We start from the raw sequence: 24,145 nt of genomic DNA on the forward strand, positions 1-24,145 counted from the left end.
CGTGCATCACGATCCGAAATAATAGAGGTTGGCACTCCGTGTCTCGAGACAACTTCTTTCAAGTATATGTCTGCTAAAGCAGAAAACTTATCCGTTTCTTTGATGGCCAAGAAGTGTGCAGACTTTGTGAGTCGATCCATGATCACCCAAATAGTATCGTTCCCACGCTGGGATCTAGGCAGGCAAGTAACAAAATCCATGGAAATATCCTCCCATTTCCATTGTGGTATCCTCGGTTGCTGAAATAGGCCTGATGGTTTCTGGTATTCGGTCTTGACCCTCGCACAGGTCAAACACTTGCCGACATAAGTTTCTATGTGGGCCTTCATGGTAGGCCACCAATACGTAGTTGTGAGATCGTGGTACATTTTATCCGAACCTGGATGTACCAAGTAGCGAGACTTATGGGCTTCTTCCATTACAAGCTCGCATAGGTTGCCATAAAGTGGGACCCAAATGCGTCCTGTTACGTAATAGGCGCCATCTTCCTTTTGTACTAGTCGTTGCCTTGAGCCGCGTAGGGCTTCAGCCCTGACGTTTTCTGGTTTCAATGCTTCTACCTGAGCATCTCGTATCTGTGCAGGAAGGCTAGACTGGATAGTGAGCTATAATGATCGTACGCGTCTAGGTGCCGTATCCTTTCGACTGAGAGCATCAGCCACAACATTGGCTCTGCCCGGATGGTACTTGATGGCACATTCGTAATCATTAAGTAGCTCGACCCATCGACGTTGTCGCATGTTCAATTCCTTTTGCTTGAAGATATGCTCGAGACTCCTGTGATCGGTGTAGATAGTGCACTTGGTACCGTACAGGTAGTATCGCCATATCTTGAGCGCGAAAACAACAGCTCCCAGCTCTAAATCGTGCGTAGTGTAGTCCCGTTCGTGAACTTTAAGTTGGCGCGAAGCGTAGGCAATGACTTTATCCCGTTGCATCAATACACAACCAAGACCCTGTATCGATGCGTCACAATAGACCACAAAATCGTCCGTGCCCTCTGGCAATGAAAGAATAGGTGCGCTGCAGAGCCTATCCTTTAAGTGCTGAAAAGCGGTTTCCTGAGTATTACCCCAACGGTAGGTGATACCCTTCTGTGTCAATAGCGTAAGCGGCTGCGCAATCTTTGAGAAATCTTTAATAAGTCTTCTGTAGTAACCTGCCAAACCCAAGAATTGGCGAATTTCCGTTGGTGTGCGAGGTGCAGGTCAGTTCTTAACCGAGTCTACCTTGGATGGATCAACATGAATCCCATCCTTGTTTACCACGTGGCCTAGAAAGTGGACTTCACGAAGCCAGAAGTCACATTTTGAAAACTTGGCGTACAGCTGCTCTGTTCGAAGGAGTTCCAAAATAGGTCGCAATGCTGCTCGTGTTCCTCCTGACTCTGGGAATAGATCAGGATGTCGTCGATGAAAACAATGACAAACTTGTCTAGGTAAGGCTTGCACACTCTGTTCATTAGATCCATGAAGACTGTAGGGTACGTTCGTTAATCTGAATGGCATGACTAGAAACTTGTAGTGGCCATAGCGAGTTCTGAATGCTTTTTTGGAGACGTCCTCATCTCGGACTCTCAGTTGATGGTAGCCTGACCTCAGGTCTATCCTTGAATAGCAGCTCGACCCTTGCAACTGGTCGAATAAGTCATCAATACGTGGAAGAGGATAGCGGTTCTTCACAGTCACCTTGTTGAGTTCTCGATAATCGTTACACATGCGGAAAAGCTTCTCTTCACGGGTATAACGGGGCTCCTTAAAGCGAAAACTAGGTCCGACGAAACTCGAGTCCAGTAATTCCTGAAGTTGATTAGGCAGTTCCTGCAACCTTCCTGGTGTCAGGTAATGAGATGTACTAATAACAAGGGTTACTTCTAGCAGGATACGGGTCTGACATCCCACCTGACGATGTGTAGATAAACCTGACAGTTCTTCTTGTAACATTTAGGGAGAAGTCACGAATAATTGGTGGATCCTCGATCCTCCTTCCCTTAGCCTTGACATCAGTGTTGAGTGTTAACATTGTGGGGTAATCCTTCCGTAGACACTCATGGCCTTTCTTGCTGAAATGAAGTTAACCGTTGTGCCACTCTGACACGCCGAAATAGATAACATTTCTCCGCACAAAGTTTTCTCCTCACTGGGTGTATCTACACGATATCTGGATAGCCAATCCACACGGGCTACTGCATCAATTCTATCAAGGGTAGTAGAAGGATGGTCGACGTCGATCACTTGTCCCACAAGGTCGAGTTTGCATTCCAACAACCATATGAGGTTTCAATAGACTTGCCATCTGCCGATTCCACAGCAGGTTCGTTTTCGAGATGTACCAGGGTTGAGCTAAACAGTGACGAAGTGATTTATTACCAAGAGCATGAAGGCCACCATGTTGTTACAATCTTGGCGTTGCCCACACCAATCCCGAATGCCCATCGCGAGTACCACATCCAGTGTTGTTGCTACTGTTACTAGAACTCCGAAACTGTCATTGTTCCTTGGGTTGTTGACGTTTTAACTTAACCAGTACTGAGGTCGGTAAGGTGCTACGCTCATCCTTCTGTCCGTCGTCGTTGCAAGTGGTTCGAGTAGTTCTCTGTCTGATACGAGAGTGTTGCAGAAGTGATCACACTTCGGGATCGGAGACGTCAATCCATGAGTTTCAGTAAACGGGGAGGAGTAAGAAAGGTATCGTTCAATCATTCGACGCGGGGACATCCAACTCAGGGACGTTCGTATAAGCACCTAACATTCTACATGGTTCGCTAGGTGTTCTGATGGGTGTTCAGGTAACACTCGACAGCATCGAGTTTCGAAAGAATCCAACGATAAATGAGAGGTTCACGTTTGAGTTTAAGTAGGGGACAATTACTGCCATGGCCCCTATAGGTTGGTTATGTTTCATACTGATCAAATAACGGGACAGAACCCCTTTTCCACTTGTTAAGCCTCATTGGGACTCACATGCACCCCACATTATTATTATGTGTGCACCCACAATAATATTGTGATTTGCATGTTCATCTCAGCTCCTCTTAACTCATGTTAATTGGTTCCCCAAACTCGAGTAGCAATCAAAGAGTATCACATAGCGTAGGTCATGAAGGTTTAGGGAATTACTACCCCATCAGTCACATGATACGAGAAAGTGTACATGAATTCATATTGGTGTGCTAAACGTGCAATCACATGCGATATTGTGTGTAGGTGTTCACTAGTTATGTAGTACAATGAGTATATGAGAGACGAACCTTGCAGTCTGGAGCTGAGTGTCATGGTTGTATTCACATCTTTAGAACTATTCGGTTATAGTCTGGTTTTACAAAAACATTTTCCTCTTGTTAAAACCAAGTTCACTATAACCAATGGCTCTGATACCAATCTGTCACACTCCCAAAATCCACATGCGGAGTACCACCGCTTGGAGGCGTGACTGACCAGGATCTTAACCATCCATCACATTGAACTCATAAGTATAGGTAAATAATACTTTCATTTATAAACAACAAGTGTTACAATGTTATAATATTTCACAGTTTACAGCGGAAGCATATTTAACTCGTTAAGTGTTTATAAACCTCATGCATAAGCCCTTAGTCGTGTGTTGCGTTTCCATGTAACTCGACCCATGACCACTCCAGCTTCTCAGACAGCAAGTTCCATTGTTATGCACCTAAAGGCCTGCAAGGCATGTAACGGAGAGTCAACAACTAGTTGAGTGAGTTCACAGTGGATTGTTTAGTAATAGTGTTCATTTCGTAAAACGTTTGTTTGTTTAGTAATCCATGTATCGTATATAATTACATCGCGGCCCTCCAGGCATGTTTGCGAAGATTAGTGGGGGTTTCCCATATATTGTAGACTAGTTTTATTTGTATCGCGGCCCTCCAGGCATGTGTGCGAAGTTTAGTATCAGTATCGCGGCCATTCCAGGCATGTGTGCGAAGTTTAGTATCAGTATCGCGGCCATTACAGGCATGTGTGCGAAGAGTAGTGGGGGGCTTCCCCATGCATCACTAGTCTAGCAGTATCTATAAGTGACTTTTCCCAAATGAGGTCAGTAGTACGTAATTCCCATAACCATGTAAGTACAATCAATCAATCAATCAATCCCATTCCCTACCCCGGGAATCCCATGCCTTAGTAAGAGTGTGAACTCACCTTGGTTTGCTCGGTTGATTAAGTACTTGATCCCAATCCAATCAACCGACCCTAATACGGTTATCATAAAGTAATTAGTTTTGCGTACTTGCAATACACGTATTCGTTGCACACATTACTCAAGTAGCAACCAAGCAAGATATAGATTATTAAACCAGTCCCAACAAGTACTCGGATCTAAGTCATATACAACATACAAGTTAATATCATGTCATAGCATATGTCAAGTGATTCGATCCACATTCAAGTAAACATGCATGTCATAGCAAGAATTCATGCAGTATCATAGCTATCCGTATTATTATATAACATATTTGACTCGTATGCAATCCATATTACTAGTTCATATCCCACAAACTGTGAATTGCAAAACTATCACATATCACGTAATAGTCACTTGGCATGTAACAGTTTCTAGAAAACAATCAACTTGCATACTTAATTTCAAATAATAACAAGTCATCAGTTAACAATTTCATGCATATACACACAACCGAAAATACCCATCACATATCACAAACCGCCCACTAGTCCCGTCTGTTTGCCCCCCCCCCCCACGGCGAGACACTAAAGCATGCGACGAAACACTACTTTGTTTCGTCAGGATTGTATGTGACGAAACAACACATGTTTTGCCAGAGCCACGTGTTTCGTCGGAGTGCATCACAACCGTCATCTTCTGCAAAACCCTAACCATCCTTCCTTTATTGTCGGCCATTACATCAAGGTTTATTAATAAAAAGCTGAGTTTTGAGTCATATTTTCACATGATCCATTCTAGATCACTTGTACATTTAATGTTTGCATGTGGGCATGTGATTCTCGATCAAATGGAAGCAACAGTTGTGTGGTCAGTAGCTTTTGGATTGAGGTCCAATAGGATTTAAATTTATGGAATTCACAGCAGCCATTTACTAAATTGATTTACAAACATCACATGGAGGATCAAAGATGCGGTCCAATCACAATCAAAGAAAATCATTATATATCATATAATCAAGAGATCACATATACTAGTAACCTATATCACGTGTACATCAATTCCCTATACATGGCAAATTAGATACCTACTTCCTAGCTTACATACCTGCCATTTATTAGATCACCTTGAATAAAATCAAAAAGTAGGATAATCACCTAATATGGTCATGCGGTCCAATCAGATTATGCTTGAGTGGTCCTTAGTTGATTATTGAATGCATAAATTTGACTACCCATGTGACTCTACACTGTTGACGGCAACAATACACCCACAATATTGTCAAATATATACACACATAACAAGATCAAATAGTTGCAGATTAATGTAATTATGGATTCACTAACCAAGACTTCGACCAATAGGAGAATGCCTCGAGGGGGAAGGGGTCTGCCGTCGCGAACAAGCAAAGGGGGGTGAGAGTATTAGGGTTTTTAATATGAAAGAGTTGAGCCGAAACCGCTTTTGGGCCGAGGCCTGTTCTGGCGACGAAACACCCACCGTGTTTCGCCGTGTCCGTGTTTCGTCGTGTGTGTGTGGGTGATGAAAGTCATCATGCGTGATGTTTGTTATGCCTTAACATAAAGAGCAATACTTATAGTTTCTTGTATCAATCAACACACCCATCGTTATAACCTATCAATGCTTTAATGTAGTAATAGATAACATATTACACATAATATTAACCACATTTCTAACGTGCACAATCTTTACAATGCTAACACGATTCTACGGACTCTGGTGTGAAGTAAGTAACATGTCAAGGAAAGACCTTTAAAGTTCGAGTTGTCACAATGCTGACTTTCGTGGATGCATCCTTAAGATTTCAGTAAATCCAAATGGAGCCATCTGACCAAGAAGATACAACATTCATGACACCCACAGGTATATACTGTTATACTGCCATGCCTTTTGGATTAAAAAATGAAGGTGCAACATACCAGAGGCTGGTCAATATAATGTTTAAAGACAAACTAGGGGACACAATAGAGGTATACATTGATGATATGGTGGTGAAATCCAAGAAAGCGGAGGATCCCCTCCAGGATTTAGAATGTGCTTAGATCAATATAATATGAAGTTGAATCCTGCTAAGTGCCATTTCGGAGTGGGGGCAGGAAAATTCTTAAGATATATGGTGACCAAGAGGGGGATAGAAGCAAGTCCAGAACAGATTAAAGCTATCCTGGATCTCAAATCACCATCCAACATGAAAGATGTGCAAAGACTAACAGGAAGAGTAGAAGCGTTAAACAGCTTCATATCAAGATCCTCAGAAAAATGCAAGGAATTTTATGATATCCTGAAGAAGAACAAAAAGTTCGAATGGGGAGAAAGACATGAAGCTGCCCTACAGGAATTGAAGCAATATCTTTCAAGTGCACCTCTGCTCATGAAGCCCGGGGGTGGTGAACTTCTATCACTATGTCTTGCAGTATCAGGGAATGCAGTAAGTGCTGTCTTGGTAAATGATCATGAAGGTCAGCAGTATTCTGTTTATTATGTCAGTAAAAGTTTGTTAGATGCTGAAACTAGATACTCACACATAGAAAATTGATATTAGCACTAGTCATGGCATCAACTAAGCTTAGACATTATTTTGAAACACATAGGATTCATATAAAAACCAATTATCCTGTTAAAAATGTGCTTAGGAAACCTGAAATGTCTGGTAGGATGGCTAAGTGGTCCGTAAAACTAAGTGCATATGATTTAGTATATGAACCTAGAAATGCTATAAAATCTCAGGCTTTAGCAGACTTTGTGGCTGATTTTAGTAGTGATATTCAAGATGAAGTTGACCTTGAAGTACAAAAACTTGGTGAGAATTCAAGATTTTGGATATTGTATACTGACGGTGCATCCAACATAAGAGGTGTAGGATTAGGGATACTACTAAAATTGCCACAGGGGACATATTACCCCAGGCTATTAGAGGTCAATTTCCTACCACTAATAATGAAGCTGAATATGAAGCTCTGATAGCAGGATTAGAATTGGCTAAGAATATGAATATTAGATGTTTATAAGTGTATGTTGATTCCCTGTTGATTATCAACTATTTCAATGGATCTTATGTAGTCAAAGGTGAAAAGTTAGCTGAATATCTTGAAATCTTTAAGAAGTTAGCAGGATATTTCAAGATTTTTACACTTGAACATGTACCAAGAGAAGAAAATGTTGAAGCAGACGCTCTAGCAAATTTAGGATCTACCGGAAGGAACTCAGATACCAATACTACATATCCTGCATCCTGCGATGGAACATTTCAAATCTCAGGATAAGGAAGTAGCAAGTATCAAGGATCCTGGTGATGGATATCCTGAGAAGAATCCTGAATCCTGGATGGCTCCAATTGTGTATCTTAAGGAAGGAGATATCCCAAAGGATGAGAATCCTAAGGCTTTCATAATGAAGGTATCCCGTTTTACTATTATAAATAATATTTTGTATAAGAAATCTATTGCATGTCCATACCTAAGGTGGTTGGAGGATTCTGAAACCAAGGAGGTACTCTAGGAAATACACGAAGGAGACTGTGGCAACCATACTAGGGGCAGATCTTTATTCTCGAAGGTGTTGAGAACAGGATACTACTGGCTGACTATGAGAAAGGATGCTGCGGAGTATGCTCAAAAATGTGATGCATGTCAAAGACACATCAATTTACTACATCAACATGCTGAGCCACTATATCCTATTGTATCCCCTTGGCCATTTATGAAGTGGGGTATGGACATAGTGGGGAAACTCCAAAAGGCTCCGGGAGGAAAGGTTTTCATGTTGGCAATGACAGATTATTTCTCCAAATGGGTTGAAATAGAAGCCTTTGTCCAAGTTAGAGATCAAGAAGTAGTATCCTTCATAAAGATGAATATCCAGACAAAAGTTGGGGTACCGGCCGAGATAATCTGTGATAATGGCTCCCAATTCATCAGCAAAAGAACTATTGATTTTTGTAAAAGTTGGGGAATCAAGATGATTACATCAACACCAGTGCATCCTCAAGCAAATGGACAAGCAGAATACTCAAACAAGATAATTGTCAATAACTTAAAGAAGAGGTTACGTGCCAAAAAAGGAAAATGGGTAGAGGAACTACCATTTGTTCTATGGGCTGATAGAACAACTGTGAAGAATGCTACTGGGCAAACCTCATTTTCTTTGATGTTTGGGGCAGAAGCGGTGATCCCGACAGAGATGGTGATACCTACAGCTAGATCAAGCCTGCAGGATCCTGATTCAAATCCTGAAGTCTTATGTCAAAAGCTGGATACTGTTGATGAAACAAGAGATGCTGCAAAGTAGAAGGGTGCAATGGAGGTTGCCGATTATAAAAGTGTGAGGAGGGGTTGGGAACAAAGGTAGCTTGTGGCAAAGGGATGTTGTTAACGGTGAGGTGATGTTTGTGGCCCGTGAGGTGATGGTGGTGTTTGACAGTGGTTTTGTAAATTTTTAAGTAAACTAAAGAAATGGACCCTCCACTCCAATAAGTTACCTAGTTACTTTAAAAGAATTTGACATCAATACCCAAAATCTACAAACTGAAATCACAAGACCCACATGTGTTACAAAAATAAAGTTGGTACTCAAAGATGTTACTTTTAATAAATCACATGGACCATCTGTGTAACTAACTCCTTTAAATTTTATATACTTTATTATTTGGACGTGTATCCCTTTTTATTTTTATTGATATTCATGTATTTTGTTATAAATATTGGTAAAGTAATGATATTTGACATATACATAATTTTCTCGAATATTAATCTCCTTATAATTTACCATGTTTAATTACTCTCCGCTTTAGTCAAGTACTCGCAACTCCACAATCAACCAACCTTGGAGCGTCTAACGACTTTTACAACTATACCTAATACTAGTTTCAATTGCTTTTGTGACTTTTTTGGTCCATTTGTTTCTATCAAATAGAAAGGCATTTTAGTCCCCTTTCTCGTATTTAAAGATTACTTATGTTATTTACTCAATAATTTAATAGTTAGAGGACTATTTATGTAAATTCGTAAAAAAAAACAAAAATAGAACAATCAAAGGTGGGTTTTACTTAAAAAATCAACATCCCCCACGTGCTTTAATTGTTTTAAATTATAGTTTTTTTTTTTCAAACCACAAAAAATCATCATGTCACCACCCCACATTTGAGTGATTTTTGTTATTCACTAAAGAATAATACTTTTTTTTAGAATTTAGTTTCTCTAATAACTTATTCATTAATTAAAAAAACATAGTAATCTCCTTATAATTTACCATGTTTAATTACTTTTCGCTTTAGTCAAGTACTCGCAACTTCACAATCAACCGACTTTGAAGCGCCTAACGACTTTTACAAACTATACCTATACCTAATACTAGTATCAATTGCTTTTGTGACTTTTTTGGTCCATTTGTTTCTATCAAATAGAAAGGCATTTTAGTCCCCTTTCTCGTATTTAAAGATTACTTATGTTATTTACTCAATAATTTAATAGTTAGAGGACTATTTATGTAAATTCGTAAAAAAAACAAAAATAGAACAATCAAAGGTGGGTTTTACTAAAAAAATCAACATCCCCGCGTGCTTTAATTGTTTTAAATTATAGTTTTTTTTCAAACCACAAAAAATCATCATGTCACCACCCCACATTTGAGTGATTTTTGTTATTCACTAAAGAATAATACTTTTTTTTTAGAATTTAGTTTCTCTAATAACTTATTCATTAATTAAAAAAACATATAAATACACGGTTATGATTCTTGTATGTCAAATGTTCAATGTTCAGTCTTCAATATATATTTTATTTAAATCGGAGTTATATTCAAAATAAAATGTTTTTTATCATAAATAACTTTGATGGGTATCGTAATGAACCGAAACGATACTGACCGAATATATATATATATATATATATATATATATATATATATATATATATATATATATATATATATATATATATATATATATATATATATATATATATATATATGTGTGTGTGTGTGTGTGTGTGTGTGTGTGTGTGTGTGTATCGGTGTCGATAATATCAGGATCAATATCGATATTCATTTTATGGTTTTAGATTGATATAAAACTCGGCTCGATATCCTTTACAACATAGGTACCAATCTCGATATTATTTATTAGGACCAAAATCAGTATTCGTTTTATTGTTTTCAATTGATATAAAAGACGTGTGGATGTCCGATACAGCATAGATACCAGTGTCAGTATTATCGGGACTGAACTGAAATCAGTATCTATTTCTATAATTTTCAATCGAAGTAAAACTTTTTGCAACGCACGACGAAGTTTACTAGTTATATACTATCATAATTATCCTATATATTAAAAAACCAAGTTTGTGAATAGTTACTTCACCATTCAAAGCTTGCCACGTGGCAAGCCTTTCCTTCACCATTCAAAGCTTGCCACGTGGCAAGTTTTTCTTCCCATTTATCCATTTTTTATCAAAATACTGGTACGGTCCTGTTCGTTATCGGTACATGAAGGTAAAAACCGGCACCAGCCTGGTACAGAAAACATCAAATGTCGATACCGAATTGATATTTCGGGAAATTCGGTACTTCTAACCAATACCATTTGCTCATACCTGATCACGGGTACCGTACAAACACTAACGGTATCGTACAACTTTTTTTTTATTGATTTTCTTCCACTTTTAGTGTTTCCTTTTTTTTAGTTTCAGGGCTAGGGATAAGCTCGATGCCAACCGATACTAAATCGGTACTGGTACCGAAAATACAGGTTACGGTACGGTATATGAAAGTAAACATTGGTAGCAAACCGGTACAAGGAACGCCAAAAGTTGCTACTGAATTGACTTAAAATCTTTCGGTTCAGGAAATTTGGTATTTTTTTCATTTATCCATCTTTTATCAAAATACCGGTACGGTCCTGTTCGGTCTCGGTACATGATGGTAAAAACCGGCACCAGCCTGGTACAGAAAACATCAAACGTCGGTACCGAATTGATATTGAAAATTTTTAGTTCGGGAAATTCGGTACTCTTAACTAATACCATTTACTCATCCCTGATCACGGGTACCGTACAAACACCAACGGTATCGTACAACTTTTTTTTTATTGATTTTCTTCAACTTTTAGTGTTTTTTTTAGTTTAAGGGCTATGGATGAGCTCGGTGCCAACCGATACTAAATTGGTACTGCTACCGAAAATACCGGTTATGGTACAGGCATATGAAGGTAAAAACTGGTAGCAAACCGGTACCAGGAACGCCAAAAGTTGCTTCCGAATTGACATAAAATCTTTCGGTTCGGGAAATTTGGTACCGGTACCCAATACCATTTGCTCATCTCTGACCACGGGTTTCATACGAACAACATCATTACCATAAAACTTTTTTTGTTGATTTTCTTTTGGTTATACCATTTGCTCATCCCTGATCACGGGTACCGTACAAACACCAACGGTATCGTGTAACTTTTTTTTATTGATTTTCTTCAACTTTTAATGTTTTCTTTTTTTTTAGTTTAAGGGCTTGGGATGAGCTCGGTGCCAACCGATACTAAATTGGTACTGATATGGAAAATACCGGTTATGGTACAAGTATATGAAGGTAAAAACTAGTAGCAAATCGGTACCAGGAACGCCAAAAGTTGCTACCGAATTGACTTAAAATCTTTTGGTACGGGAAATTCGACACCGGTACTCAATACCATTTGCTCATCTATGACCACAGGTTTCATACGAACAACATCATTACCATAAAACTTTTTTTGTTGATTTTGTTTTGGTTATCTTATACTGTTTTTTTCTACATTTTCTTTTTATTTTTGTCAGCGATTCTATGCGTAACGCGTTCATAGTGATTTCAAAACACATGTAAACACACACTAAATGACAAAAGAAGTTCGCCCGCCATTTTGATAAACCTAGTTATATTAAATTACATTATTATTGTTATTGTTGTTGTTCGAATTATTATTATCACATATTCTATTATTACATTAATTGGAAAAGAATTAAGTGTCATTTATGTCTCTGTGGTTTGTTCACTCTTCCTTCCTGACATTCTCGAAACGTGGCATTTCAGTCAAAAAAAACTAATCCCAGTTATAAAAACCCCGCTAGCTCAAGGACGAAAATGACATTTTATTCTAGATTAGAATGAAATGACATATTTCGAGAATGTCATGGAGAAAAATGATACAATTATAAAATTTGATCTAAAATACAAAAATGCACAAACCGATAAAAATGAACAAATGACAGGGACGTAAATAAAACTTAACTCATCGAAAAAAAAAGTTAGGAGAATAAGGGTAGGCGGGGTGGGAACACTTTTCACCGTGATGAAATTTGTTCACGAGTGATACCAAGAATAAAACCACCGCAACCTATAATTATCACTCGTTAAAATAAGAATGCGTGATTTTTATAACGCGTTATGAGGTATTAAGTGGTGAGGGAAATTGTTGGTTGTGAGGAAAATTGTTGGGTGTGGTGGTGAGTGATGACCATTTCAACTAAAAAAAGGTTGTAAGTGATGGAATAAAGCTCGATGATGTGATCTTATCTATATGGTATAATGAAGTACCACATGGGTGGATATATAAGAATCACGAAAATTGATTGGATGTTGTGAGTGATGGTTGACCACCACCCCATCCCCATAATAGCAACTACCAACCCAAGCCATCAACTATAAAACACTTCTCACAAACCCATAATCTCTAACACCACACGTACACCATAAACACAACCATCATGAATCTAACACCTTAAGTTCTCAACCCTTAAACTTTCACTCCACCATCTCCAAACACATCAATGGCAGGCTCTTACTCCTACCCACAGATCAAACACAGTCAATCTTCCTCCTCATTGTCCCAACCATCTCATAATAACATCTTCACTTCCAGACTCCTTCTCCTACTCTCTCTCCTCCCTCTCTCTCTAGCCGCATTCGCATTCGTCCTCCAATGGCGCGGAGAGTTTGTGGATTCTACGATCCGGGTTTCGCCTTCTAACCGGTTTGAGTTTCCTGGAATGGATGGTTCTACCGCGGTTACCAAACCTGTGGGCTGTGTGGATGTTTTGGGACAAAGTAGGACTGTTACATTTCCGTATTTTAGAGAGTTGAGGTTTGATTATGAGTCGGATGGTAAACCTAAGGTATTGATTACTTGTGTATGTTGATTATGTTGTTGGTTTTAGGTTTTGATTGGTTGTTATGGAATTTATGATGTTTACGTAATTTAGGATCGAATGTATATATATTTAGGGTTGTGTAATTTAACGGTATTGAATGTGGGTTTTGTTTAATCTGTATATATAATTGAATAAGAATATAATATCACCATTTGAATGAGTAAGAGGACAGAAATAAATTAAGTTGGTTAATTGGATTACTCAGTGTTTATATGAGTTGGCTGATGAGTTTTAAGTTTCAGCTTCAGAAGCAGAATTTTTTTTTTTTTTTTTTTTTATCTTACCATGGTTTTTAATCAATTTTTGGAACTTGAACTAATAGATGTGAATAGCATGTATTTTGGAAAGGTACAAATTTGCCAACTCATCATGAAATCTGAGAAACATACCACATCCTCTTGTTCAACTAGGGGATTACCTAGAATCAAAACACGTTCAAAAATTTGACTAGAAACCATGAAAACGTCTCCAAAGCACCTAAAGATAAAAAAAAAAAAAAAAAAAAAAAGGTTTCTTTAGAGGCAGGTGTTTTTGGGCAGTAGTAGTGGCGAAGCTTGAGATTTCCGACGCAGGGGATCGAAAACGTATATACCCAAAAATTTCTATACGAAAGCTACATACATAACACTACTGAGCGAAAAGTTTAGGGGGGGGGGGGTCGAAAACGTATATACCCAACTATGATTGTCAGTTTTGCCCACGAGAACGTCACGCGTTTGTTTTTGGTTGTCCCAGTGCACCCAAGCACACTTAAGTGGAGTTCTACTTTTATCCACAACCATGGCAACCAAAACGCGTTAGTGATACCTGAGGCGGGGCATTTCTTATGACCCAATATCTCTCTTGCGGACAACCTGAACAATGTGGGATTTGCCTAAGGTGTCACAAGTTTGCTGTCATCCAAACACTCAAAACCATCAGCTGTATCCAAACAGCAATAGATAAATAGTTTTAATAAGCAATCGCAATCCCAAACACCCTCTGATTATTCAGTGCTTTGAAGCTATGTAAATGCACATAAAAGTTGTGATTTGGCTCTACTATAGTGATGTTAAGGCTCCACAAAATAGTTACTGTTATACTCAATCTGTTGAATGGCAGATAAGCATTACTTCAAGCACTTCCGCGGGCTTAGAGCAACTATTACCATGGATTTATTATCATAAAGTTATTGGTGTTACAAATTTCTTCTTGTTTGTGGAAGGAAAAGCCGCATCCCCGCTCGTATCTAAAGTTCTTGAGTCCATTCCTGTGAGTTTTCGCTTTTTGTTTCTTTTCAGTATCTTAACTTTCAGATTAAATAATATGATTTATGTCTGTTTTATTACAGAAGGTGAAGCTTATACATAGAACAAAAGAACTTGAAGAAGAACAAGCCAAGAGGTCAGTCCTGTTCCATTTATTTATGTATATATAAATTTCGAAAAACTACTATTTAAATGTATATTACCTCGTTTTTGTTGACCCCCCCGCAAAATGTCGATGAATCCCTATTTTGAGTCTTCAGTCGGATATGGAACGAGACATGGTTGTCAAGCTTCTTCTACAAACCATGCAACTATGAATTATTCGTCAAACAATCACTTAATATGGAAATGGCTATTGTTATGGCACAAGTATGATATTTTCTAACTTCTTTCTGTTTTTTTTTTTTTTTTTTTTTTTTTTTTTTTATAGCTCTATGCATACAACAACTCTATGAAATTCTTGATGTTGTCTAATTATTTCAAGGAAGCTGATATGGAGTGGATTATTCATCTGGACACAGATGAGTTAATCTATCCAGCGGGTACTAGCGAATACTCTCTTAAACAGCTGGTAACAGACGTCCCCGAAGATGTTGATACGGTTGTCTTTCCAAATTATGTAAGTTAATTTTCAGGTGGCATTTTTGGTACTTAAGTTTTGTTATATTTTATTGAATTTTGCTAAGCCCTTATTTAATTTCCTCTCGTTGGTTTAGGAGAGCAGTGTTGAACGAGACGACATACAAGAACCTTTTAGTGAGGTATTATACATGTATATCATATAATGAAATGGTAAGGATACGTGAAATGTACAGTCATGTATTACTGTCTGCAGGTTTCAATGTTCAAAAAGAATTTTGATCACCTTATGAAGGAAACGTATTTTGGGAATTACAAAGAAGCAAGTCATGGTAATTCGAATTACTTTTTGACTTATGGAAATGGAAAGTCTGCTGCTCGTATACAAAAACATTTGCGGCCAAACGGTGCACATAGATGGCATAATTATATGAAAACTCCAAAGTACGAACTCTTTCCATTTTTCAGTTTTAAGAACAAATTGACTTAGAGGTGGCCATTTTGACCCGTTTACTTATGAATGGGTCGACTTGAGTTGTGTTTTCATCTTAAATGGGTTAAACAGGATAGATTAAAACTAAAAGATTTAGCTAAAAGGGAAAGGCAACGCGTCATATAGGTTGAAAGTTGTCTCTAATGTAAGGATGAGTCTGGTATCGTATTGGCACCAAAAGTACCAATCCCCAAAATCATAAAGAATGGGTGCTGGTACCGAAAGTGCTCCATATAGTACAGTATTCAAAAGGAAATCAACCCAAAATACTGTTACCAGATCAAAAGTGAAGAAGTTAATCTTGAATTAGGAGATAAAGATAAAGACGGGCTATAGATAATTATACTGAATTGTTTATTGAGTCTTTATATGGATAATTGTTAGGTTTATTAGATAGGTTTATCTAGTTTGTAGGCTTTGAATTATGGTAGGTTTAGGATGTCATGCAAGTAAATTAATTCTAGTATGGGTAGGATAGGATGTTTTGTTTATTTTATTAATAGAGTTTGAGTCGGGTTAGGACTAGAATAAGTTTAGTATAAATAGATGGTTAGGGTCATTGTAATTAGTGTGCTTTCATTGATAAATTAATAAAAGAGTCGAACAAGTTTGTTCATATTGCGTGTTTGTTTATTCGATCAAGGGCCTGATTTCCAACAATTGGTATCAGAGCGCGGTTTTGAGAGTCGTTTTCCGATAAGGGGGTGCCTCCCCTCGCGGGGTTTCACTGGCAGCAAACCAGCGGAGTAGTTGAAGACGAAGCTGGAGAGAAAAAATAGGAATGAAAGCAGTTAGGTCGGCAATTAGAGATCACGGCAAAGTAACAAGTTTTGTTGAATGAAAAGTTGTTTTATTCAACAAGATAAGGTTCAAGTTTGAGATTGCTTGAAGATGTTTATTCAGAAGTGGCATCCATAAAGAAAAAGGTCGGTGAAATTTGTTTCATATTGATCATATTTGCGTGGAACCAAGAGAATCATCATGGGCTCACATGGAACCTTTAGTGGGCTGATGATCATTAAGTTGTGGAATGGTTTCATTAAAATTAATTCAAGGATGCTGTCAAGATAGAGCAAAGTTTTCGTTGGTTGTTTTGATAGCAAGGTGAACAACAAAAGAAAAATTTGGGCAGTGCCTTGGAGGATAGTAACAGAAACATAAGCGAGTTTATGTAAGATTCTCGCAAGAAAGAAGAAAGAAAGAAGCTGATTCAGATCAGCAAAGAAAGAAGAAAGATAGTGCAACCTGCGTGAGAAAGAAGAAAGAAGAAAGAGAGGTGCCGTGAGAAAGAGAAAGAAGAAAGTTCGGTGCCGTAAGAAAGAAAGAAAAAAAAAACGCAGGTGCAACTCAGGAAGAAAGAGACCGAGAAAGAAGAAATCGACAAAGAAAGAAAGAAAGGTCAGTCGATTCAAAGAAGAAAGAAAGAAAGATGGTGTTGCAAGAAAGTAAGAAAGTAGCAAGCCACAAGAAAGAAAGAACGGAAGTCGATCAGAAAGAAGAAAGATAATCGATAACCGAAAGAAAGAAAGAAGCGAACTTGTGTGGTTCGTAAAGAAGAACGAGAAAGACCGAACCGCATGGTTCGAATAGCAAGTTAGAAAGAAAGTTGATTCGAAGCAAGCAAGCAAGAACGAATTAGCAAGTAGCAAGAAGCGAGGTCAAGGGATTGGAGTAGTCGATAACGATGCGGATATGAAGTGAGTCCAATTCAAGATTAAGGGGGAGAATGAAGAAGTTAATCTTGAATTAGGAGATAAAGATAAAGACGGGCTATAGATAATTATACTGAATTGTTTATTGAGTCTTTATATGGATAATTGTTAGGTTTATTAGATAGGTTTATCTAGTTTGTAGGCTTTGAATTATGGTAGGTTTAGGATGTCATGCAAGTAAATTAATTCTAGTATGGGTAGGATAGGATGTTTTGTTTATTTTATTAATAGAGTTTGAGTCGGGTTAGGACTAGAATAAGTTTAGTATAAATAGATGGTTAGGGTCATTGTAATTAGTGTGCTTTCATTGATAAATTAATAAAAGAGTCGAACAAGTTTGTTCATATTGCGTGTTTGTTTATTCGATCAAGGGCCTGATTTCCAACAAAAAGTACCAATCCCTAAAAAACGCAAAAAAATGGATACCGAAAATGACCTGGTACGGTACCGGTTTGGTTTGATTCCGGGTACTATTTGCTCATCCATAGTCTCAAGTTAAATAATGCATACAAAATCCTTAATCCTTTTTTCAAAAGTCTTATGTTATTTTTTGATAATATATTTTTTTTGTATTAATTATTTATAAAAGACTAAATAACAAGACAAAAAAACATTTTGCAGGCCAACCCAACACAACCTGGCCCATTCCATCATAAACTTGTTGTAACTTGTTACACGCTCCATTCATGTTTCCACCTCTAGACCATCCATAACTACTTACATCAGTAACTTAATTAGATGTATGTGTTTAGAGAGATTAAACTTGATGATGCCGCGGTTCTACATTACACCTACTCAAAGTTTTCGGACTTGACATCAAGGCGCGATCGTTGTGGCTGTAAGCCTACTAAAGAAGATGTTAAAAGATGCTTCATGTTGGAGTTTGACAGAGCTGTGAGTATTTTATGTTGTATCTATTTATTTTTAGGATCTAAGTGATTTAAAAATTACATGAATACAAATGATTCTCATTTGCAATATGCTGCAGGCTTTTATAATTGCTTCAACTGTATCACAAGAGGAAATGCTTAATTGGTAAGAATTATCACTTTATTTTTACTTCATCATCAACTCATTAGGACTAGTTTTATAATAGTTGTCGTTTTACTTTCTAAAGTCAAAACATATTACTTTAGTTTTCAAAATCGACATGCGTATTTTGATTTTTGATGAACATTCATAACTATATCAAAAGATACATGAAGTACTGACTACAAAAAAATGATATTGAAAATGTTAAAAAAGATATTTAATAACAAATGACGAAATTATCGTTACGTTTGACTGCTAGTCAAATGTCTAAAACATCCTTAAAAATGAAAAAAAGGTATCTTATGGTCAAAAGTCGATGCTTAGTTAACATAATAATGTTTTAAACTCCAGGTATCGTGAGCATGTTGTATGGACAAACAAAGATCTAAAGATGAAACTCATGAGAAAGGGAATTTTAACTCGCATTTATGCTCCTATGGTAAGTAATTACAATTTCCATCACACACACACACTGAAGATGGCAATATGGCTAGATGGTTAACCGGTTAAAATTTGTAAATTTTGGAAAACGGGGTTGAAATGAAAAGGTTGGCGTGGGTTGACGTGGAATTGTTTTCTGTTGTGTCATATAAGATTAAGAAAATTTATAACAATAAGTACTTTAGACGATTTTCAACCCATCTGATATGGTTGACCCATTTGATCTAATCTAACCTTTTTTCTAACCTGTTAACAGGTGATTATACAAGGATTAAAGGAAGCTGGTGTTTTCAGTTCTTTAATTTCGTCCGTACAAACAAGCCTATCCAAGGACACATTTTTGTCTTCCAACGAGGCTATCAATTATTCATCGAAATGATGATGCGATCTCAGGTGTTTCTTCCAGAAAAATTGGCAAGAGACAACCTCGGATGACCGTTAGGAATGTTTTACAAGCAACTGATATAGATACAGATAAAGATACAGATTTATCGGCAATGCCACCACTCCCGGCCCCAGTCATGGAGAAAGTCGACAGTTACATATAATTTTATTTCCACCTGAGAATATGCACACAATTTTTGTAGATGTTATGACGAAATAAGGTTATTAAAGTTATACTAACAATTTGAGCAATAACACTTCTTACTTTTTCTTTCGTAGGCAAGGGCAATCCCAATATCATACTTTGTGTATAAAAATTTGTGCATGATGAAAATTTCGGTTAGCCACGCGAATTTTGAGTTTAATATATGAATTTTAATAACAAATGATGTTTACAGGTTACTACCAACTAAAGCAAACCCGGTCTAGTTGTATAGAACTGCACCGGAAGTTAATAGTGTTATTGGTCAAATTGTCAATATGAATTGTTATCGTCTATTGGGTGGCTTGGATTATTTATATTCAATTTGCCTTATTTATTATTAATCACTTGGAAAATAACTGTTGAAACCATTAAAACTAAAATGATGGAAAATTACAAAATGTTTCTAATTAATATGTACTATTTAATCAACTGATTGCTTTTTATGGCATCAAATGGTAAATTGCCATAAGAAAGTAAATTGTTTTTGGAAGATTCTTTGGCCAGGAGTTAGTATTGCTGAAGGGTCATATGTCAATTTCCTTCTAACAAAATCTCCCCATTGGCTTCCAAAATGGTTTTTCCACTCTTCTTGTGTGTTGTAATGTGGCAAATATTGTTTGGTTCCGAGGTTCGCGCTTTCACATACTTCTAGAATCTTTTTGTTTTGACTTAGAATGTATTCTAAGCTATCTGTTCCTGTTGAAGCTGGCATTGCTGATGATAGAAATGCCACTAGGTAGAACACATTTTCCTTTGGTGTCACCATTGATGTTTTAGTGTTCCACCTACAAAACAAGTTCCAACTTTTGTAAATTTTGATTTAGGATAAACTTTTCAACTCAGATAATAACGAAGTTGCTAAATTTTGAAATACGTGTCGGTAAACTCTGATCAAAGTTACGGACATGTTACCCGTCATGTCGTCATTTTGACGATGCAATCATGTCTAATTGTATTGAAAATAAAAGTTTTGGAAAGTAGTATACTGTTTTTTCAGTAACAATTTGAAAATTCATGGTTTTAAGCTCCATAAAGTTGGTTACTTAAAATAGAAATCTAAACATAAATGGTTTTGTTTTTTATGTTCTTAGCTTAATCATTACAACAACTCCATAAAGATTAAATTGGGGAAAAAATATTTATACTTTTTAATGAAACAAATTTTTGAAACTTCCATGGTTTTGTGAGCTCTAAAAACTTTGTTAATTTTGGCCTATTTCGGTTACCATTTTATGCGGCTAACCACATCGAGTAGGAAAAAAGTGGTGTTCGAACATTTTTTCCGCTCATTTTGATTGCATTTTACCTTGACTTGTCAACTGGGTAGATGAGTATAGGTCCATTGCTGGTGTCTGTTAGAATTTTCCCAAAAACTTCATCAGCAAATTTGTGGATTTTGCTTTTGGGAACAAGAAGATTTAGCCATGGGTGAGGAACATCCCATAATCCCTTTTCTTGCAGCTTCAACTCAGAAACATGCACCCTATCCAGAAATTCCACATAAGACACTTCTGATATGAAGAGTGTGGATTCAATGTAATTCAATTTGGATAACAACTTTTCAATTTTCTGCATGTAAACAAACATATATCACAATTAGTATATGTTACACTTGATGGGTGTTATTCGTAACGGGTCAGATGAAAGATTTCACGGGTCAAATGGTCAAAAGTTGCCAAAAGTGTATTTTTCGTGCCTATAACCTCCTAAATCATTTTAATTAAAATAATAAAAAAAACACTGAAATTATAATTTTTGTAATCAATCAAATATAGTACTTATTTGCAAAATATAGCTTTCTTGGTCAAAACAGATCGGAGTATCGGACGCCAACGTATATTATTATTCGATCATATTTGCTGTACAAAAAACATAGATCATAGGTTGGATAGATTAAACTTTTGTATTCTTAGAGCCCATAATTTGGACATTTATTGCTACAATGGGTCAACTTGGATTATATTTTATTTAAGAGAAGTCAAATAGTAAAATCAAAAAATATCTACAAGAAAACAGGTCGGGTTATGGTTAAATTCTTGGAAAGATTCCCAAAGTGTATTTATAAAAAAAAAAAAAAAAACTGCGTAAATCAGTTTCGTTCCTAGAAACAAAATTTTATTAACAAACTAATAATTTTAAAAAAACAAAATTGGACAAAGCGTTCATCCCGACCTGACCAATAGCAAATATTAGCCGTTTTAACCCGTTACCTAACCCGTGTGATCAGCCCATTTATGTCACTCTTATCTTTATTTAGGTTTTTATAACATCACCTGATCAATGGTACCCATATCTTCTTGCTTATAATACTTAGCGATTTCCAGGCAGAAAACTATTTTCCCTTCAGAAACAAACCGACTAGCTTGAGCAGGATTTTTATTTTTAAAAAACGATCTCCAGTTATTAAGGAGCCCGGTTTGGTTAATCAAAACAAACCCTTCTACGTAATCGAATGAACTATTGGATGAAATTAGTTGTTCTTGATCTTTTGTGAATGTAGTGAAATCCATGTAAAGAACTTTCATCCATTTCACCTAGTAAAAATAAAGATATATGAATAAAAACTAACAACAACATTGTGTAAGTTAGGATCGCGAATGGAAATTACTAATAGTTTTACCATTTTCGGCGCTGGTTCAAGAGAAATATGAGCTCGAGTAATGATCCCAAACTGCCCAAGTCCTCCAAGAACACCATAGAAAAGATCAGAATTCTTTTTTTCTGTACATGTTACTACTTCTCCTGTCCCTGTAGTATTTCAAGTCATATGAAAACTTTATAATGATTTTTATATCGAATTTACGGTTAATACCAAAAAAAAAAAAAAAAAAAAAAAACTCTAGGGACTTTAATATGTAAAAATTAGTTTAGTGGTTTTTTGTGTATTTTTAGAAGTTGGGATTTTAACCTTTAAAAAGTAAGAAAATATGTTGATCTTTCATGGTATTAACCTTAAATTACTATCATACCCTTTAAGAATAATCTTTATCAAATACCCATTTGGCAATTTGTTCCAAAAACTAGACTTGTACTTTCTCATCAGTTTGTCATCAAGGCATTGCCATTTGCCATATCTTTCCAAACTTATTTTTATATGGTTGTGTATAAAGTTTTGTAAAAATCTCTATATCAAAATGTTTACAAATTGTCAACTGACACATATGTATAACTTTGATGGAAATACCTGTAACAACTTGTAGCTGGTAGACATTATTAATTTGAGGCCCATGTCGGAAAGCTTGTCCGCTAATTCCAGCGTTAGATAAAGTACCACCAACGGTTAAATGAAGATAATCTGTCCACGATTTTGGTGCAAACCCGTGCTTTAAACTCTCATGCAAGATATTAATCCAAAGTTCGCCAGCTGGAACATCAACAAAAGGCGTGTTCGTGTTCTCCTTAACATGAAAATGCATTTCTTGAGACTTCCCTAGCGATACCATGTTTATAACCACCCCTTGATGAGCTTGGGCTTGACCTTCAAGTGAGTGACCATGACCACGTGGTGCAATAGTTAACGGCGACGTGGGTCCCATTTGGAATATGTAGCTTATGAGATTTGAGATATCTGAAACTGATTTTGGGTATAGAACAGCTGCAGGGAGGAAACTGTATCTGTTGCCAAAATCTTTGGATGCATGATGGATGTTGTGGAAACTAAGATGACCATCAAGTTTTAGTTTTTTCAATAACGAAGTAATGGATGTGTGGTGGGGAAGATATGATGTCGACGAGATTTTGTTTTTGTGAAAGTTGCAGCCCAATATGAGTGCTATGAGAATTTTGATAACAAGATTAGTATGTTTAAGCATATTGTGGGTGGTGGGCTGGCGTTGGCTGGTTGTGGGCTGGCGGCTGTGGGTGGTGGTGACAAAGAGAGGGAGGTTGTGATTGTGTTAAGAAAGGATATGATGTTTGGAACCAATGAAGAAACAAGATGTATATGTGAGCTATATAAAGAGGATTGAGATATGAAGCATGATGCACTTGCCAAAGTTGTATTTCCACTCATAGTAATTCACCATGCAGACTAACATGTTTGATGCGGGCCCAAGTGTGGAGGAACGGGCTATTTTGTATTTGGAGGCCCAGGACCGCGTAACAAAAGGGGCCTCACTAAAATGGCTCTAACTTGGGCTACGGGGGTCCGTTTGGGACGTGCGACCAGGCGATTCGAACGTGAGAAAAAGCTCTATCTTGCTGCAAACGCCTACGGCGGTTTGGGTCATCGTCCGGGCCGAAAAACGCTTATTTCTATTAGTTTTTTCCATTTTTATGTTTTTTCAAGTATTTTGGGCATTTTGTTTTTGGGTTTGTGTTTGGCCCGTTGTCTTTTTTAGGCCCATTTCTAATTTCTGTCTCTATTTATCTATTGCCCTAGTCATTTGAACAATCAGAATTGAATTTTGAGAAAACAGTTTTTTCACTTCAAATTCCGTGGCCTTTGGGGTTACAATTTGGGGGTTGGGGAAGAACTACACGGGTATTCGCAGAATCAACGTGTAATCTTCATTTTTCCGTTTCACGCGCTACATCAATGTTTGGACCCGAATTAACTATTTCTAAATGGATGTTTAGATGCAAGTTTAACTAAACGGGTTGAAATTGCAATACATGTTTTAAGACGACAAGACATATGTTTAAATATCGTGTAAGTTATATCAGTTTGATGCGTTATGAGTATGTCGGGTCAGTTTTGTTGCAAAAGGTTGTGTTAGTTA

The 24,145-nt window shown here is 37.0% G+C and overlaps 1 protein-coding gene and 1 pseudogene across 2 annotated transcripts; one reads left to right on the plus strand and one right to left on the minus strand.

Moving 5' to 3' along the window:
• The first annotated feature begins 12,865 nt into the window (after positions 1-12,865).
• Positions 12,866-19,497, plus strand: LOC110897999 (annotated as a pseudogene).
• Positions 19,498-19,632: 135 nt separating this feature from the next.
• On the minus strand, positions 19,633-23,367 carry LOC110897998 (cytokinin dehydrogenase 1). Of its 2 annotated transcripts, XM_022144736.2 has the most exons (5): positions 22,609-23,316; positions 22,045-22,172; positions 21,698-21,958; positions 20,731-20,993; positions 19,633-20,209 (listed from the first exon to the last, which is right to left on the minus strand). In XM_022144736.2, the coding sequence occupies exons 1-5, from the start codon at positions 23,234-23,236 to the stop codon at positions 19,873-19,875; spliced, it is 1,617 nt and encodes a 538-aa protein (XP_022000428.1). In that variant the 5' UTR covers positions 23,237-23,316; the 3' UTR covers positions 19,633-19,872. The 2 variants fall into 2 exon arrangements, with proteins under 2 accessions (XP_022000428.1, XP_035837795.1); XM_035981902.1 differs by lacking the exon at positions 21,698-21,958 and having other exon boundaries at positions 22,609-23,367.
• Between the last annotated feature and the right edge of the window lie 778 nt (positions 23,368-24,145).

Source organism: Helianthus annuus, chromosome 13, assembly GCF_002127325.2.
Source record: "Helianthus annuus cultivar XRQ/B chromosome 13, HanXRQr2.0-SUNRISE, whole genome shotgun sequence".
NCBI classification, from domain to species: Eukaryota; Viridiplantae; Streptophyta; class Magnoliopsida; order Asterales; family Asteraceae; genus Helianthus; species Helianthus annuus.

Coding starts and splice junctions, on each gene's coding strand:
- LOC110897998 (XM_022144736.2), bottom strand. CDS start 23,236: ATGCTTAAACATACTAATCTTGTTATCAAAATTCTCATAGCACTCATA. Junction 22,173..22,608: donor CCAGCTACAAGTTGTTACAG/GTATTTCCATCA, acceptor GAAATACTACAG/GGACAGGAGAAGTAGTAACA. Junction 21,959..22,044: donor TTGAACCAGCGCCGAAAATG/GTAAAACTATTA, acceptor TATTTTTACTAG/GTGAAATGGATGAAAGTTCT.